At 43.3% G+C, this 17,503-nt stretch overlaps 1 protein-coding gene across 1 annotated transcript in view; it reads right to left on the bottom strand.

Moving 5' to 3' along the window:
- Positions 1 to 17,272, bottom strand: part of Rtf2 (replication termination factor 2) — a 39,674-nt gene extending 22,402 nt beyond the window's left edge. The window contains exons 1-5 of the mRNA XM_020170139.2: positions 17,127 to 17,272; positions 13,624 to 13,718; positions 12,537 to 12,630; positions 9,739 to 9,878; positions 6,575 to 6,653 (exon numbers count right to left, since the gene is read on the bottom strand). Of these exons, the coding sequence (XP_020025728.1) occupies positions 6,575 to 6,653; positions 9,739 to 9,878; positions 12,537 to 12,630; positions 13,624 to 13,718; positions 17,127 to 17,195 (477 nt within the window). The 5' untranslated portion in view covers positions 17,196 to 17,272. The remainder of the gene's footprint in view (positions 1 to 6,574; positions 6,654 to 9,738; positions 9,879 to 12,536; positions 12,631 to 13,623; positions 13,719 to 17,126) is intronic.
- Positions 17,273 to 17,503: the final 231 nt, after the last annotated feature.

Here is a 17,503-nt window from a genome sequence, read left to right as displayed (position 1 = left end):
ACAGAGTATTAAAATCTTTGTTTAAACAAACATTTCTTCCTCTTAACACACAATGAAAATGTTAAGACTGTCAAGGAGAAAAGCTGACTGACAGCCTTGTGACAGCACACAGCGGGCTCCTGCACATTTCTACAGGCAGTGCTGTCAACATTCTTGCTAGTTTTTCAGAAAGCTTGGATTTACCGCAATTGTGTCCCTTGTATTTTATAAAAACTCACTAGAAACTAACTGCAGACCACATATGAAATAAATCTCAAATCTTTTTTTTTTCCCTGAGAACTAGGGTTTGAACTCAGGGCCTCATGTTTGGCTAAGCAGGCGCTCAACCACTTCAGCCACTCCACCAGCCAAAACCTCAAATCTTTAAGTTACTTCCAACACAGGCTTGCTTTCATTTCACTCAATGTCAAACCACAGTATATACTGTGAAGCGGCGCCTACTAAGAGTAACTATACAGCAAGACAACTGTGAGGACCAAGTGTGTTACTGTGGATGAAGCACTCAAAACAGAGTCTGACACTTTTCCCATAGGCGGAAATTTCCCAGGGAAATGAGGGAACCTTCCCGGGAGCACAGGGTGGGGAAAGTAGCGCTAGGATTTGGAGCAGGCAGGCTGTCTGGCTGTAGAGTTCACTCCATTATGACACCACCTGACCTCCTATGAGGAGGCACAATCTGCTCCCAGATCAAACACTGTTAACAGAAGCAGCTACCTGAACATATCACTTCAGAAATAGCATGATGAAATAAATGTAAGAAATGCACATAAAGGCAGAGTGGAATAAAAGCAGCATGAGATTTAGGCTCCAGTGGAGTACTGGGGAGGCTAAGGGAGGACAGGTTGCCATGACCATAGCAGGCAGGAAGCCAAGGCAAGCAGTGGCCTCTTTGTTAGCTTCAGAACCAACAAGAAACTGATGCTCACTATTCTGAATCAGACTTCTTTCAGTTTGTTCATTTATAGAGTAAAAGAACAAAATTAAATCACATATAAACATGGCTGAAATATGATGCCAAGGTGATGTAGGGATCCTCAGATAACGTCTCTAATTTCTTCTTTTTAATACATGAAGTTTACTGCTTAATTTTTGTTACATCATTCTCATGTGTAAAGTTGCAATTCCCTGAGTCTTAACATTCACAAAGACCACAGAGACTGCAGAAAGCTAAAACAACCTGAAGGAGGACAAAGCCTAAAAATCAGAATTAGCTGACTACTTTCAAAGAATACTCCCTTCCCCAACTTAATCTTTTCTTTCCATTTCAATCCCTCCATGAAAACAAACAATGTAAAACAAAAACAAAACCAGCAAGAGTTGACAATTGCCTTTACTTCTGACTTTAAAGCACCCCCACACTCTGTTCACCTACTTACAGAGCCTAAGTGCACCCTACTTCTCACAACCTACATCAGATCTTCTCACACCCCACTACTGTGAATACAAATCACCTGGGGGAATCTTGGTAAAACGGACTCCATTTCTGCAGGTCTGGTTGGGGTAGGGCCTGAGATTTTGTACTTCTTAAAAAGCAAACAAATAAAACACCTCCCAGATCATGCCAATATTGTAGCAGGGAGGAGGGCCAGAACAAAAGCAAGCAAGTCTATGTTCTGATAATGTAGCAGGGGGGAGGGGATGGCATAGCAGGGGGATAAAACTTAAAGAATCTAAACGTGAAAAAGGTCACTTAGCGTTGAGAAAAAGCTAGCCGATGAAATAGTGTGTAACCACATATGGAATAGGTGTTGCTTCTTGCTTCTGTAACCTGCTTACAAGAATATATAAGGTAAGAAGACCCTTTTATTCTCGGGGCTCAGCCTTTGGACACAAGTTCATTGAGTCACTGCTGGCACGCTAATAAACCCTGCTTCCTGAAAAAGCCTCGGTGTCCCATTTCCCTGTTCTCAAGTCTCCCATAACAATATGGCAGGTGCCGCTTTGACTACAGCACATCATTTATCCTGCAACCTGTAATCATTCCTGTGTTTCTTCATATTACAAGAAGTGAAGAACACAGTAGGGAATCCAATTAAATTTTTGGCTAGTGATTTGTTTATAGTGAAAACAAAAAACCTAGCAACTGCATCTGTTTTGATTCTGTTTACTGAAACTAAGTGTGCACACCATGTGTTATACAATGTGGAACCAAAGCTATTTCAAACCTTTGCGTCTCTTCCTGTGAACTGAAAAGCCAAATCTTGATGGTGGCATGGCTCAAGTGGTAGAACGTGGGCTTAGCACCTGCCGGGCCCTGAATTCATCCCTCAAGGCTGGGTAGGGGGTGATTTAAAAAAAAGAGTATTTTTAAAAAGCCAAGCCTCATAGAAACTACAAGCTGAAAAGTAGAGAAAATGCGTGCCTCAAATACCACTGAGGCTCCTGACATTGTCCTTCTATCAGTGACTTCTCTAAATCTCAGACATTGCCTAAAAAAATCAAAGTATTTTAGTCTTCACACTGTGGCTTCATCTCTCTCCACTCATACTTTCATGATGCACTGCCATCTTTCCTTTTGGGAGAAGTGGCCAGTACTCACCTAGGTATCCAGCTAGACTACATTTCCCAGGCTCCCTGGAAGTCAGGGACTCATGCCATGTGATTGAGTTCCAACCAATGGAATGTGAGCAGACGTGTGATATGCCATTTCAGGTCTAGCCCATAAAAATCTCCTAAGATAGATGCTCTCTCTCCTTTCCATTAAGTCAAGGAAAGTACTCCCAAACCACAGGAGGTCAGAGCTACTACACAGCAAAAGTCTGGAACTTTGAGTTACCACTGGAAGTTGGGGGTCCTTAGTTACAGCAGTTAGCCAACCTGATCAATATACTTGGTACTACTAAACTTTAGGAACTTTAGATTAGAAACTGATGTTTAACTCCTGATAACAGTATCTGAATCTATCACTTATTTCCTCACTTTAAAATGTGACTTAAAAACTGTCAATCTAGAAGGAAAGCATCTGTGAATTACTGTAATGTCTTTATTTACATATGAGAATCTGGGGTCCAGAGAGGTGAACCAAAACTGATATATCTCAGGTTCTCAGTGCTTTATAGTGTGAATGTGTCCCTCAAGGTCATGTGTTGGAAACTTAATTCCCAATGCGTTAGTGTTGGGAGGTGGGAACTGAGGGCAGGTGTGTGGGTCAGGGGGACACCAGCCTCATGGGTCAGGCGACACCAGCCTCATGAATTAGTTAACACCATTAGCATGGGAGTGGGCTCCTCATAAAAGGATGCTTGCTCGACCCATGCCTGCTCAGGCTTGAGACCCACCTCTCTCCCTCCCTCTCCCACGAGATCACTCGCGCTTGCACGTGATGTCTTCCACCACATTAACACACGGCATGACGTTCTCTAGCATGCTGGCACCTCCCAGCCTCCAGTTGCCAGGAAGTAAATTTCTGTTCTTCATACACTACCCAGGCTCAGGTAGTCTGTTGTAATAACACAGACAGACTGTGAGATGGACTGCAGAAATGAATGAGTGAATCCCACTCCTGTGTACCACTGTCTGCCCCATGCTCTATGATTCTCTAATCTGTGTAGTATTACAGGCTGAACTTTGCCTCCACATTCGTATGTTAAAAGCCCTAGCCCCCGGTACCTCAGTGCTATCTAGAAACAGGCGGCTATAGGTGTAATTAGTCAACATGAGGTCATTAGGCAGGCCCTAAGCCAATGTGACTGGTGTGCTCACAAGGGTGATCTGTACACAGAGACACATACAACATAGGGAAGGCCAGCCACAAGCCAAGCAGAGGCCTAGAATGGCTCCTTACTTCACAGCCCTGCTAACACCCTGATTATGGACTTCCAGACTCCAGGACGGGGAGACAATCATTTTCTGTTAAGTTGAGCAGTGTATGGTACTTTCTTACAGCGGCTCTAGCAAACTAACAGAGTATCCAATCTAGCTGTGCAAAGGCAATGTTTATGAGATTACAGAAGTGAAAAGAGCTCTTTATTTTGTCTTTTGCAACAGATTTATTCTCAAGAAAGTATTCTCTATGAGGTATTCCTAAGTTACAGCCAGTCCTGCCTAACTGCAGGAGGTCTCAGCAGCTGCCTGGCTTGGCACTTGGTCCCTGCAACTCTGTGCAGACAGTACTGCCAGCTGCACCTGTGTCAGCTGCTCTGTAAGCGAGGCTTTAAGTTAGCGTCTGTTGCAAGGACAGCTGCACTGCAGTCTATGGGCCTCACTGAGGGGTAAGGACAGCAGTATGACTGCTTTAGATCAGTGAGTGCCCCAAGCCTTGGTGTCTTTTATAGTTATTCTGGAAACGGAAAAACTAGAAAGTCACGGGACTCTGGCAGCAACCCTGAAGAGCTGCACTGAGTGGGTCTGAACCAGAGAATGGGCACTGAACAAGCTCCTGAGGCAATTCACATATAGCTGGTTGGGGACGTGCTAAGTTATGTCATCTGGTTTCTGGACTAAATTTCAGCTTCATTTCCTACCTTTTTCATATTAGTTTCCTGAATGCACGTGCAACTGTGTCTAACTGCTAACATCTTACACACTGTTTGTAAGAATGTGCACACATCTGAGCTCAGGGCATATGCAAAGCTCCTTTTTAGTGGGCAGAAGCCCCTTAAGTGCTCTGAGTTTAGTCTGCTCTCTCTGAGATCACTAGCAAGTGTTAAGAAAGGTGACAAAAACATCCTATGACCAGAAACTTTCTCCACAAGTATGCAGAAGATGTGCAGGAGAGCCCGATGAGAGTCACCACCTTACTTAGTGATGTCTCAGATATTTAATATCCTGGGGACTGCTCTGAAGCAGCACCCCACCTCACACAGTCATGCCTATCCCTGGGACAGTCTCACTCCTGAGAATCATGTGGTTCCTTCCAGGCCCAGAACAAATGCCTCCCCTTCATAAGACCATTTCTTAGCAGCACAGACTAAAGAATGTGCTCTGGCATTTGAATGTCAATTGCATCTTTACCTCTACTTGGAGGGAACTGGATGGGCCATAACTGATACAAGACTGCAGTCTTCTCAAGCACAGGGATCTTACTTTCCCTCAGAACATCTGTGACATTACCTTCATCAAGACAACACAAATGTCGCCAACTAAATCATATCACTAAGTCCCAAGTGTATCATCCTTTTCTTTAAAAGAAAGCTTCCAAATTCCTAAAGGTTTTATTTAGTTCTCATGCCCCCTCCCCAACTGACTTCTTCACCACCAATTACCTTTCACCTGTCTCTGAACCCTATATAAATGGAATTATCCAGGCTGTTCTACTCATTCAGCTTCTTTTATAGAGGGCTCATTTTAAATCTATAGTACATCTGGTCCACCTTAAAACTGCCCTCTAGCTTTCCACTGATCTTAGAATAAAATCCACAAACACCAACATGACCACCCTGGTCCTGCAAGACGAGACCCCAGACTAACTTTAACCTCACTTATTTCTTATCTCCTGCGCTCCACCTGGGCCACACTTGCTGTTCTTTGAATTAGTAGGGTCCTGTCACTTCTGGGCTGCTGTGCAGCTGCTTCTGCCCCCTCAGATACTGCTACCCTGCACTGCATGGCTGGCTCCTTTGTGCCCTCTGGGCTCAGCTCACCATTCAGAGATGCCTTCACCAACCCCTGAGGTGATCTCTCCCTGCTACACTGCCTTGTCTGCTTCCTTCTGAGCATCTGTCACATGGCGATATATGCTTACACATTTATTTGAGTGCCTCTCTTGCTGCCATGGGATATCTGAGGGCAGGACCTTCATGGATCTTTTCCTCCCAGATATCCCACCAATTACGTCCTAGGACAGGGGCTGGCCCATAACAGCTGCTCAGTGAAAGCTGTTGACTGAAACAGCAACAAAAGGAAGAAGCAATACAACGCCTAACAAACTCTGGCTGAGTTAATACAGGTGAACAGTCAGGAGCTACTGCAAGCATCCACGGCATTATGCTGGATGCAGGCCTTACAGAGGCCAGCAGGACAGCAATGCTGTGAAGGTGCCGGGCTTTGGCAGCACTATTGTGCAAGCCAAGTCATCAGGACTCCCTTTGTGCGGGCTGAGAAGGCGATGCCACACCAAAGCACATGCTTGTCACACGACCACATGCTGAGGGCGTGTCCAGGAGAGGACAAGGCCTGCAGATGAAGAGGTGAGCATGCCCTGTCTGCTCCACGGACACCTACTGTCTGCAGGAAGTCACACTCATACACAGGTGTACTATGGTGACAGACGAGAGGTAACAGGGCACTTAGCGAACATAGAAGGAGGACTCACTGGGCAAGTAAGGACTCAGTGACTGAGGCTCTCGGGGAGCAAGGGCTCCCAGGCTGGCAGGTCAGAGGAGAGGGCATGCAGCCCGGGAGAGAGCAGCAGCCCAGGCAACAGCCCACATGTAGTCTGGCCTGGGCAGGATGGCAGTGTTCAGGCCATGAAAGGCTGAGTCCGTACTTCCACAATGAAGACCCATGGAAGGGTTTATAGCAGAGAAGCAACATACTAGTTGTATGTTTCAGAAAGGACTTCAGGATTCAACAGAGGGAGGAACTGTAGACTCAGCTACCAAGAGGGAATAAATGGAACATGCCAGAAACTCACCGTGTGGCAAACTTCCGCTTTTATCTCTTTCAAGGCGCGTTCAGAAAACACACAACCACAGCACCGCAGGAAGCAGAACCTGCATGGAGACAGTCCAGTGAGGAGAAGAGCTTAAGCAAGAAGTACAAGTGAGTACCTACACTATCAAGTGACAGTTGATCCACTTACACAAAAACAGGTGCTATGAAGATAAAGACGGTTACATTTCATCCTATTTGAGGCCAATAGGAGAAGGGGACCAGGAACTAGAGAAAAGGTTAGTTCGAGAAGAATTAACTTAGAAGGTAACACCCATGTACAGGAAAGCAATGCGAGTCAACTCCCTGTATAGCTATCCTTATCTCAACTAGCAAAAACCCTTGTTCCTTCCTATTATTGCTTATACTCTCTCTTCAACAAAATTAGAGATAAGAGCAAAATAGTTTCTACCAGGTAGCGAGGGGTAAGGGAGGGGGCAGGGGTAAAGGGGGAGAAATGACCCAAACATTGTATGCACATATGAATAAAATAAAAATTTTAAAAAAAAAGGGGGGCTTGGGTACAGCTTAGTGATAGAGCACTTGCTAGTGTGTGGGAGGCCCACAGTTGTAATGCCAGCACCACAGAAAAAAAAAATCAGCATGCCCAAAAATTTTAAAAAGTATGCATTGAAACTAAGACCACAGACATAAAAAGTCAAAAGGCAGAATAAGAACTCAAGCAGATTCTTTAAAATATGTATGAGGGTTAGGTTTATTTTATGAATAGTCGAAGGGACTTTAAAAAGAATTATAAATCATATAATAGAAAAAATGGGTAAAAGGCATTAAAATGCAATTCATAAAAGAAACCTAGAGGCTAAAAACATAAAAAGATTGCTAACTTCAGCTGGGCATGATGGCATGTGCCTGTCGTCCCAAGCTACTCGAGAAGCTGAGATTGGGAGGATTGTGATTCCAGGCCAGTCCAGGCAAAAAAGTTTGTGAGACCTCCCAACTCAATGAAAAAAAGCTGGATATGGTGGCGTGTGTCTGACTCCCAGCCATGGCAGGAAGACTAAAATAGAAGGATTCATGAGCCTGGACAAGAGGAATAAGGCAAATTGGTACTCAAGGTTATGAAAACGTGTAAATTGGACTGGGAAATAGTAGAAGAGATTATAAAATATGAATGATACGACCCGGGGCTATTTGGGGAGATACATGTCCTTCACAAGTCTGTTTGCAGAGGTGTGGAGAAATGTAGACGCGGGGGAGGGGACCTTAAACACCAAACAACTCGTACTGCTACAACAGGAAGACAGACAGCAGAAAGCACTTTCAGATTCCACTTTATATATTCCCTTAAAAAAATGCCACAATAGAAATTGTCTCTAATTGTCTAGAGACTACAGTGGGTATAGATTGTCCCAACAAAATCTAATTAGTAACACAGCACACAGCAATAAATTCATCTGATGTTAAGGATCAAAAAAAAAAGTCCTATTTTGTGATGTTTACTAATTATTACTAAATTAGAAAGTTATATTTCCTAATGTTTTTATTACATAGCAATTTCTATTTTTCTGTAGATTTAAATCCTTATTATACAAGCTTTACTAAATATACAAACTAATGAAAAACTCAATTTTCTAATGCAGGGCACTAGCAATCAGAAGATTCTAGTAAACAGGCAGAGCCCAAATAAGTGGGAAGAGAAAAAAAAGAGATTAACCAGCAAAAGAAAGGGAAGGAGCCAGGGGACACCACAATCAGGTCAACAGGCTACCAGTAGCTCCCACTGACGACCCCCAGCTAAGTTCGTTTCCTGCTGAGTTCCTCTTGTGGGGTGAACCATGGTTTTATTAAAGAGAAGTAGGAAACCCAACTCAAAAGGTCACATATCGTATGACTCTATGCATATGAAACATCCACTGAGACAGAAAGCAGAGTGGTGATGCCAAGGGTTGGTGGGGAGGGGAATGTGCTAAGTGGGAATGGGGGTTTCTTTGGGGATGATAACAGTGTTTTGGGAATAATGGTGACTATATTAAATGCCATAAGTGTGTGCTTTAAAGTGGCCAATTTTGAATTACATGACACTCACTTCATTATTCATGCACATTTATTAATCAAATAAAAAGTGGGACAAGGTTAGATGATTGAGTCTGGATTTCCAGACTCCTGCTTGACCCAGCTAGTGAGGACCAAGAGAGCCCAAGTGGTTTGAAGGATGATTTTTAAAAGCACAAGGACCACAGGCTTAAGTTTTACTTCCCTCCAAATCCATGGAGCTGCAGATATCCCATTTCAGCTTGGGGACATTTCTGTCCCCAAGTCTCTCTGGCACAGTCTGCTACATTCAATAGTGCCAGGCACATGAGAAACTGGCTGTGTATGTCTGTCACACGAATGGCACATGAATGTCTGTCACAAATGTGCCAGAATGCTAGAGGTAAAATATGGTTGCTGATAGCTCAATTAAAGTTTTTACTTACCTGAAATGCTTTCCCTTTCCTGAATGAAAATAGTAAAAATGTTTTTCAATATGTCAGAGGTCAGATGGAAGGTTCCAGAGGGTAGTCTAGAGGACCCCTTATTAAAGGTACTTCTAAATGATGGGAAAGGGCTTAAAGGCTTTGCTTAGTGAGACATCCTTATGAAAGGACGTCTTGCCCATTCACCATTTCTACTTCCTAAAGAGGAAAATATACAGGTGACTTACATTTGCTAGAGAAATTTCAACACTAAGATTTCAGAAGCTCTTGTCAAACCACGTTTTCATGAACAGCTGGGACTTTAGCTGGCTGATCAGGTCACACATCTGTAACTGCTACACATTAGTCACACTGTTTACCACTGAACAAATGGGATTGTTACATAGGAAATATTTGCCCTTTGCTTTCTGTACCCTAGGAAAAGAGAGTGAAATAACCAACTCTAGTCTCCTAAGTGTCACATGAGCATTTTTTACAGCTCCATTTCACACTAGATTTTCCTGCTCTCAAGAACAGAGGACTACAGACAAGAAAGTTGAGCAGTTGGCAGTCAGAATACAGACGGCTGCTGGGGAAGGGGTCCACTGTTGCCTGAGTGCCATTTACTCCAAGGAACTCACTAACCAAGCCTCGGGACACCATAAGGAAGCCCTAACAAAACCAGTATTATTTCACCAGGTCCCACGTCATCTGCCCCATGCCCACTGACCTGTGCCGGCCATTCATCTCCAAGCCCACGACAGGGCAGATGAAACGTGCCCGCTGGAGGTCGTCATGCTTGTCGCCTTTCGTGTTTCCTTTATCTCCTTCCCAGGCAGGATTATCAGAAAGCTTTAGTTCTGTCACGTTCTGCGAAAAGCCATTAATAAGGTTGAAGATAGCATATGTGGGACTGCACCCCTAACCCACAGAGCACCGCAGCTTAGCAACATGGCGCCTTGGAGAGCATGGATGCGCACCATCAAGATCTCAGAGCTGGCTGGAGCTGCAGCCCAAAGCCACAGCCTAACGCCACAAGAGGGCACTGCCTCACCCCAGCCTGGGAAAATGTCTACACTCAAATTCCAAGTACCATTTCTACTAAATATGTATCACTTATTACCACCATAAAGTCAAAAACCAAACAAACAAACAAAAAAACCTTGTAAGTTGAGCCATCATAAGTCAGAGACCATCTATATAAATTAGATAATCTCTAGTTTACGAATACTTCGTTATTTAAGGAAAAGTAAGTAACTTTTCACATCAAAAAGTATTATGCTTTGTCCCATCAGGAAGGACCACTCTTTTCCTGAAGATGGGTCCTCACCGAGGTTGCTCGTGTTACTAACCACCTGTGTTTATGTAATAACTGATCAGGGGCTGGCGGAGTTCCTCAAGTAGTAAGAGTGCCTGCCTAGCAAGCTTAAGCACTGAATTCAAACCTCAGTGCACACCCCTCCCCCAAGAAAAAAGAGACTTAAAAATAACTGATTAGACAGGAAAATCTATTGGTCACTGCCTCAGGCAGAATTTTAGTCAGGAAAATACTGTCGTATATCAAGACACAGGTGTTTAGGTTTCCAGTAACTCAATTTTATAAGACATCTGATTCAGCAGTCTAGTTAAGCATTTGAGCCCTTTCTTCCTATTAACTAGATTATTTTATTTCAATTTCAACACTCTGAAGCACAACTGAGTGCCTTAAAAGGAAAGCCACTATCTCTATGGCCAACCTCCTGGGCACGATTCAGATGAAAGGCAACAAGCGTCTCACCAAGCTCTCTGCTAAGAGTATTCATGGACTGTAATGATAAGATGTGTGTTGGCGTTATGTTGTTTGAGAGCCTGTTTGAAGGTTCTAGCAGGGGAGTGCAGCTACTCACACAATCTTGACCAAAGCATAGTCCTGTGTTATCAGGGAAGGCTATCCTTTTCAACTGAGCACACAAATTCAGGAGGAAGAAGACACCAGTCAGACACATCAGACCAATCAACTCCAGTGATCAATGGGGTGGCATCACAGCCAGATCACTCCACATTCTGCATAATTTCTCTTGAATTCTTTTTCTTTATTGTTCCAATTTCTTGGAGGGGTGTGTGCGTTTTTACTTATTTTCAGGTGGTACCGGGATTTGAACTCAGGGGCTTGTGCTTGCTAGGCAGGTGCTCTGCCATGTTAGCCACAGCCTTTTTGCTTTAGCTATTTTTCAGATAGAGTCTTGGATTTTTGCCTGGGGCCAGCCTCAGATCAGGATCCTCCTACCTACAACCTCCTGTATAGCCAAGATGGCGTGCACCACCACATCTGACTTCTTTGTTGAGACAGGGTCTCGCTAACTTTCTTTTTCCCCTGGACTGGCCTTGAACAATGATTCTCCTGACCTCTGCCTCCAGACTGCTGGGATTACAGACGTGAGCCCCTGCTCCTGGCCTGTGTTTGCATTAGAGATTCAACTATATAAAACTAAATGTTGTGTGTGTTCTTTAAGCATAGAATTATATGAATTAATTACAAGGATAACTGAATTTTTTTGGTAGGGAGGCAGTACTGGGGATTGAACTCAGGGACTCATGCTTGCAGGTATTCTCCCATTTAAGCCACTCTGCCAGCTCAGTGAAAACCGAATTTTTTTTTTTTTTGAGCACTGGGGAGATAATTGAATTTTTGAGGCAAAACAACTCATACTAGCACAGATTTTTCTTACCAAAGCAAATTTAAGAAAATCAGCATGATGACTGCCATAGCACCACAAATTACATTTCAGAATCACTGCTTTGCCTGAAATGAGATGATTATAGGTAATCATCTCAGAATTCAAGCAAAAAGCCTACTTAAAAAAAAAAAAGGAAAAAAAACCCTCAATTTCTAGAGTCCAGGGATTTGGTTCTGGTTTAAAGACTTCACTAACCAGCCACGTGGCCTCCTCGAGCCACTTACATGAGACGAAAGGTTCGATCAGCCCGATGATTCTAAAATTCTTCAATACCTTTTTGGGGACCCCCACACTAACTAGAGATGAAAAAGAGTCTTTAAAAAAAACCTTGTCTTTTTCTATTTTTATGAAAGAATTTAAACCACCAAACAGAACTTCTAATAACAAGGAGGTAACTGCAATGATTTATATTGATTCACCTACAAAATTCTCTAATTCCATGTAAGCACCTTCCAAATTTAATTAAAAATTCAAGTAGCTGAGTCTTTTTGTTTTTGGTGCTAGGGATTCAACCCAGTGCATCATGGGTTGAACCCAGTGCATGACAGGCAGACACTCTAATGCTGAGCGCTGTCTCCAGCCCTCAGGTCAGAACCTGGGAAGCTTATACAGCACCTGAGGAAAATTCAAAGCACGCTCACACTCTGAAATCAAAACAGACTTGATGCAGAAGGCACACCTGTGGGCATCACAGCTATATCAGGTAGCCGGATGGGACCGGACTCTCAAACTTCTGAACTCAGTCTTTAATATACATGACCTCTGTAAAACAACCTCAACGCTCTTGGGGCACTGACATCCCACATCTTACCTTAATGCTCTTAATGTGAGACGCTGCCTTCCCAAGAGCCTTCTCGGCAGATTTGTCCAATAAAAACTCAATGACAGCGTCTTTGTTGTAAAGCCTGCAAGAGTAAGGATTAGTCAAAACATGATGGCAACGATCAACTTTCAAATAACCAAGGGAAAAAGAAATTGAACATGATCCCAAAGTCATTTACATTTGATAAAAATAAATGCTCTGCCTTTCTAAATAGTATATATAACCCTATTTCAACTATTACCAGAGCATACAAAGAAAGAATTTAAATCAAGGGTGGTAAACCAGCAGTCTAAGGGCTTAATATAACCTGAACAAGGATTTAAAACTTGGGAAACTTTGCTTGGCATAGTGGCTCATGTCTGTAATCCTAGCTACTTGGGAGGTAAAAATCAGAAGGATTGTGATTCAGGCTAGCCCCAGCAAAAAGTCTGAGAAATCCCATCTCAACTCAATAAAAGCTGAGTATGGTGACACATGTCTGCCATCTCAAGGTCCAGGCCAGCCCCGACATAAAAGCAAAAAGGACTAGGGGCAAGGCTCAAATGATAGAGTGCCTGCCTGACTAGTGCAAAGCCCTGAGTTCAAACAACAATAAAAAAACCCCAAAAACTCCCAAACTTGAAATTTTTAATGTAAGCATACATATTTTTTATCCTTCTTCAAAGATAAAAATCAGATTTAGAAGTGTAGATCCACATTCTGGAACTGTGAGAACTGGCTAGAATGAGTAACAGCTCCCCCTTTAAACAGCACAGGGCTTTCCACACTCCCCACCATTCTCTACCCTACCTCACATGGTTCCTTCATGCTTTATCTTTGTAACTTAGCAGAGCTCTAGCTTGGTTTTTGAGTTCTCAAACCATGGGTTAAATAGTCAGACTGACCATAAGAGTGAAGAATTAGGCTCAGAGATGGGAAAGAAACACATTCACTCAGGATGCCAAGAACTGTTTTCACATGAAAATTCTCTTCAATACACATGCAAGTAAATGTAAAAATGATAAAAGAAAGAAAAGAAAAATTTCTCTTCAAAATCAATGAATGAACTCATCTTGATTAAATAAAAGAACCATACCTGCCAAGTTCACAAGCAACTATTGGTCGTCTTAATATTTCCTGACTTAGAGTACAATAGTTCCATTGGGCCACTAGTTCAGCATCTTTGTCAACCTAATAAAAGAAGACAAAAAAACTCCTTTCAATTAATCTCATCATTGAAAAACACATGGCGCACGATTCTGCATATAAAAGTTTAATACCACACTGTGATGTTTTCACTTTTTAAATCAAACATAGTGACACAAGCCAGTGTGCTGGTGTATACCTATAATCCCAGCACTTGAAGAACGAAATAGGAGGATCCCAAGTTTGAGGTCAGCCTGGGCTACTTAGCAAGACCCTATCTCATTATTAAAAAAAATAAAAAAGAAAAAGAAAAAAGACAAAACAATAAAAAGAAAGAAAGAAAAAAGAGCCGAGGATGTAGAGGATAGAGCTCTGTGGCAGACCACTTGCCCAGCATGCACAAGGCCCTGGATTCCATCTCCAGTACCACCAAAATAAGGCAAGGGGAAAAAAAGGATATTGACACCTGAGGTTGGTATACTGGGACAGAATGCAGCTCAGTGGTAGAGGGCTTGCCTAGCATGCATCCTGGGTTGGATCCAAAAAATAAAAGAAAAAAAGTCTTAATACAATATAAATCTATATGTTACACATACAAAGAAATAGTTTACATTGTATCATTAAGCTATGCAAGCTACATACATATATTAATGCTTGTATTTTAACAATAAATTAGGGAGGTCATATACTGGAGGGCATGCTGACAGTTCCAAGCTTCTAATCATGAGGTGGTCTTTCTGGTGACTAGCCTCCAACCAGGAGTCCACCAAAAAATCACCTTATTAGAATAAATGACACTCCTTTCACCCAGAAAATTCCAAGGGATTCAGGAGTTCTGTGTCAGACACCAGGGATAGTTATCTATCTATTTATCCATCCATCCATTTATCCATCCAACCTATCTATCTACACACACATGCAAACATGTATTTCTGTATTTCTTGTTATTTCACAATATGGATTTGAACTATAAGCTCTACAAGGAGTGTCTTGCTCTTTACTATATCTCCAGGGCCTAGAACAAGTGTACACAGCAAGCACTTAATAAATAATTATTGTGTGAATGGGGTTAATAAAAACTTTCCTCTAAACATTCCAGATCACCCTCTCTCCTACTGCTTTCTGGCATCAAACCTTTCATTAAACTACTTCTTTTCAGCCCTGTGCACAAGATAACAGAAATGAGTTAAATACTTATCTTTTTGCAAAAACTCCCACAAGTGCTAACTATCGGGCATTAGCCTGGGAGTATGTGAGTATGGCCAGGACACTCTTTATCCTCTTGGGTATTCATTTATTCTCATATTTAGCCAAGCACAGTGACTTAAGTCCTAGCTACCTGGGAGGCAGTGATCAGGAGAATAGCAGTTTGAGACCAGCCCAGGCAAAAAGTTTGTGAGACCCCCATCTCAACCAATAAAAGCGGGGCATGGTGGTATACCCCTGTCATCGCAGTTACAAGGGAAGCTAGGAGGATCATAATTCAGGCCAAACCTGGCATAAATGCAAGATCCTATTGCAAAAATAACCAAAGCAAAAAGGGCTACAAGAGTGGCTCAAATGGTAGAGCACCTGCCCAGCAAGCTCGAAGCTGAGTTCAAAACCCAGTACGGCCAATAAGTAAATAAACAAATAAAAAAAGCGAACACATAATTATTGGCATATATTATGTACAGGCATATCACAGAGGTTACAAGACATGACATGCAAGGACCCTACCCACATAGGAGAGAGACAGACAGCAAACAAATAACTACAGTGACAGGCACTGTAAAGAACAGTAAGTTAGCAGAGGGTAGAGACTGGAAGTGAAGAGTATTTCAGCTATAGTAAACGGAGAAGACTGCTGAGTAAAGAACTGAATGACAAGCTGACAATGTCCCCATCTCAGTGAAGAACATTCAGGTGATGGGCACTCCAGGCTGAGGAACAAAGCCTGTGTAGCTAGAATAGAAAAAAAGAGGTGGACAGGGGCAGAAGATGAGAGCAAAATACAGGCAGGGGTCTGTTCACACAGGCCTGTACCATTTTATTCTGAGTGTGATGGGAAGTCACTGGAGTGTTCCAAACGCAACAATGACAGATGACATTTACTTTTAACAAAGATTTCGCTGACCGCTGGATCTAAATATATGAAGTACCCACATGTGCCAGGAACTGTACTAGTTGCAAATAAAAAATCATTGTTAGTGCTAATTTTGAAATCCCAGATAACTGCACAGGAACCTTGGCTTCACTACCTACCAGCTCTGTGACTTCAGTCACATTAATTAACTTCCCTGCCATTAGCATGGAAATTATTATACATAATTTTCTCCTGCTCGGTGACCTTTAAGGATTAGAGATTATTCACTCACTCATTCAAAATATTCACTGTGAGCCAGGCCCTGGTGGCTCATGCCTGTAATCCTAGCTACTCAGGAGGCAGAGATCAGAAGGATCAGAAGCCAGCATGGGCAAACAGTTCAAGAGACCCTATCTCGAAAAACCCTATCACAAAAAAATGGCCAGTGGAGTGACTCCAGGTGAAGGCCCTGAGTTCAACCCTCAGTTAAAAAAAAAAAATTCACTGTGCCAGAAAGTGTGAGAATTGTGAAAGAAAAGGGTGCATGCAGTATGGGTCATCAAAAGCTTACTGTCTGGTCAAACACTAGGAGCTCATGCCCATAATCCTAGCTACTAGGTTGGTTTGAGGCCAACCTAGGCAAACAGTTCACAAGACCCCATCTCCAAAATAACCAGAGCAAAATGGACTGGAGGAGTAGCTCAAAATGGACGGGGGGCTGCTTTGCAAGCGCGAAGCCCTGAGTTCAAACCTCAGTCCCACCAAAAAAAAAAAAAATTACCGTCTGGTGGGGGACACTGACAAATCAGCCACGAACGCGGTGTGTGGGGTAGTAAAATAGATTTTAGGGCCCTGATTTCGTGGCATAAGGGAACGGTTTGGAGGAACTTCACTGAGGAAATGAAGTTAATATGCACAAAGCTCAATAAACGCTACCTATTTATATCGCCGTTACTAACTGCAGATAAGGTTCAAATTCTGGTCCTGACACTTCTAATTCTGCAACTTTCTCCTCTTGAGCCTCAGTTTCCATGTGTGAAAATGCAGATGACAGTACGTATCGATACGGCTGTTAGGAGGATCACACGAGATATCCCATGTTAAGGGTACTGTCCGATGAATGCAAACAGTAAGCACTGCATAAAGACCCACTATATATTATCTTGATTTTGTTTTGTTTTGCGGTACGGAAGCTTGAACTCAGGGCCTTCCTCTTGCTAGGCTCTACCGTTTGAGCCATCGGTCCATCAATATTGTTAATTTCCAGTCCTCCGAATGGAATAAAGAGCGCGGTTAGGCAGGTCTGGAACCTACCGGCTCCCACTTTCTACCTCCCGTTGCTCCCTGAGGACGTCGGTCTTCCCACCCCCGGGGCCCACACTGCTGACCTTCTCAACCTTCTTCGGCCCCTTCACCAATTCGTGTCTCTTGGGGATTGTTCCTCCGTCGCAACCCATCGTAAGGCCGGAGTCAGAGACAGGAGCAAAAACCCAACCAGCTACTTCCGGGAATCTCAAGCAAAAGATTAAGTAACTTCCGGCGCGCCGTGATGACGCAGAACGTCAATCGCGTCTCAACGCGGCGGTGAGTGGCCGTTGCTCTAGGCGGGGCGAGGCTGTTGCCAAGGGCCCGTTGCCATGGAGAGCGTTTCCGGGGAGTTGGGCGTGGCCCGGGGGCGTGGGCAGCCGGAGCGCTGGCTGGTATTCCCGAGCGCTCGCTCCTCTCCCAACCAGGCGCGTCTTCCTCTTTCTAGAGCGTCCCCGGA

This window comes from Castor canadensis, chromosome 5 (genome assembly GCF_047511655.1).
Source record: "Castor canadensis chromosome 5, mCasCan1.hap1v2, whole genome shotgun sequence".
Taxonomy (NCBI): Eukaryota; Metazoa; Chordata; class Mammalia; order Rodentia; family Castoridae; genus Castor; species Castor canadensis.
This window is presented reverse-complemented; position numbering and strand designations above follow the sequence as displayed.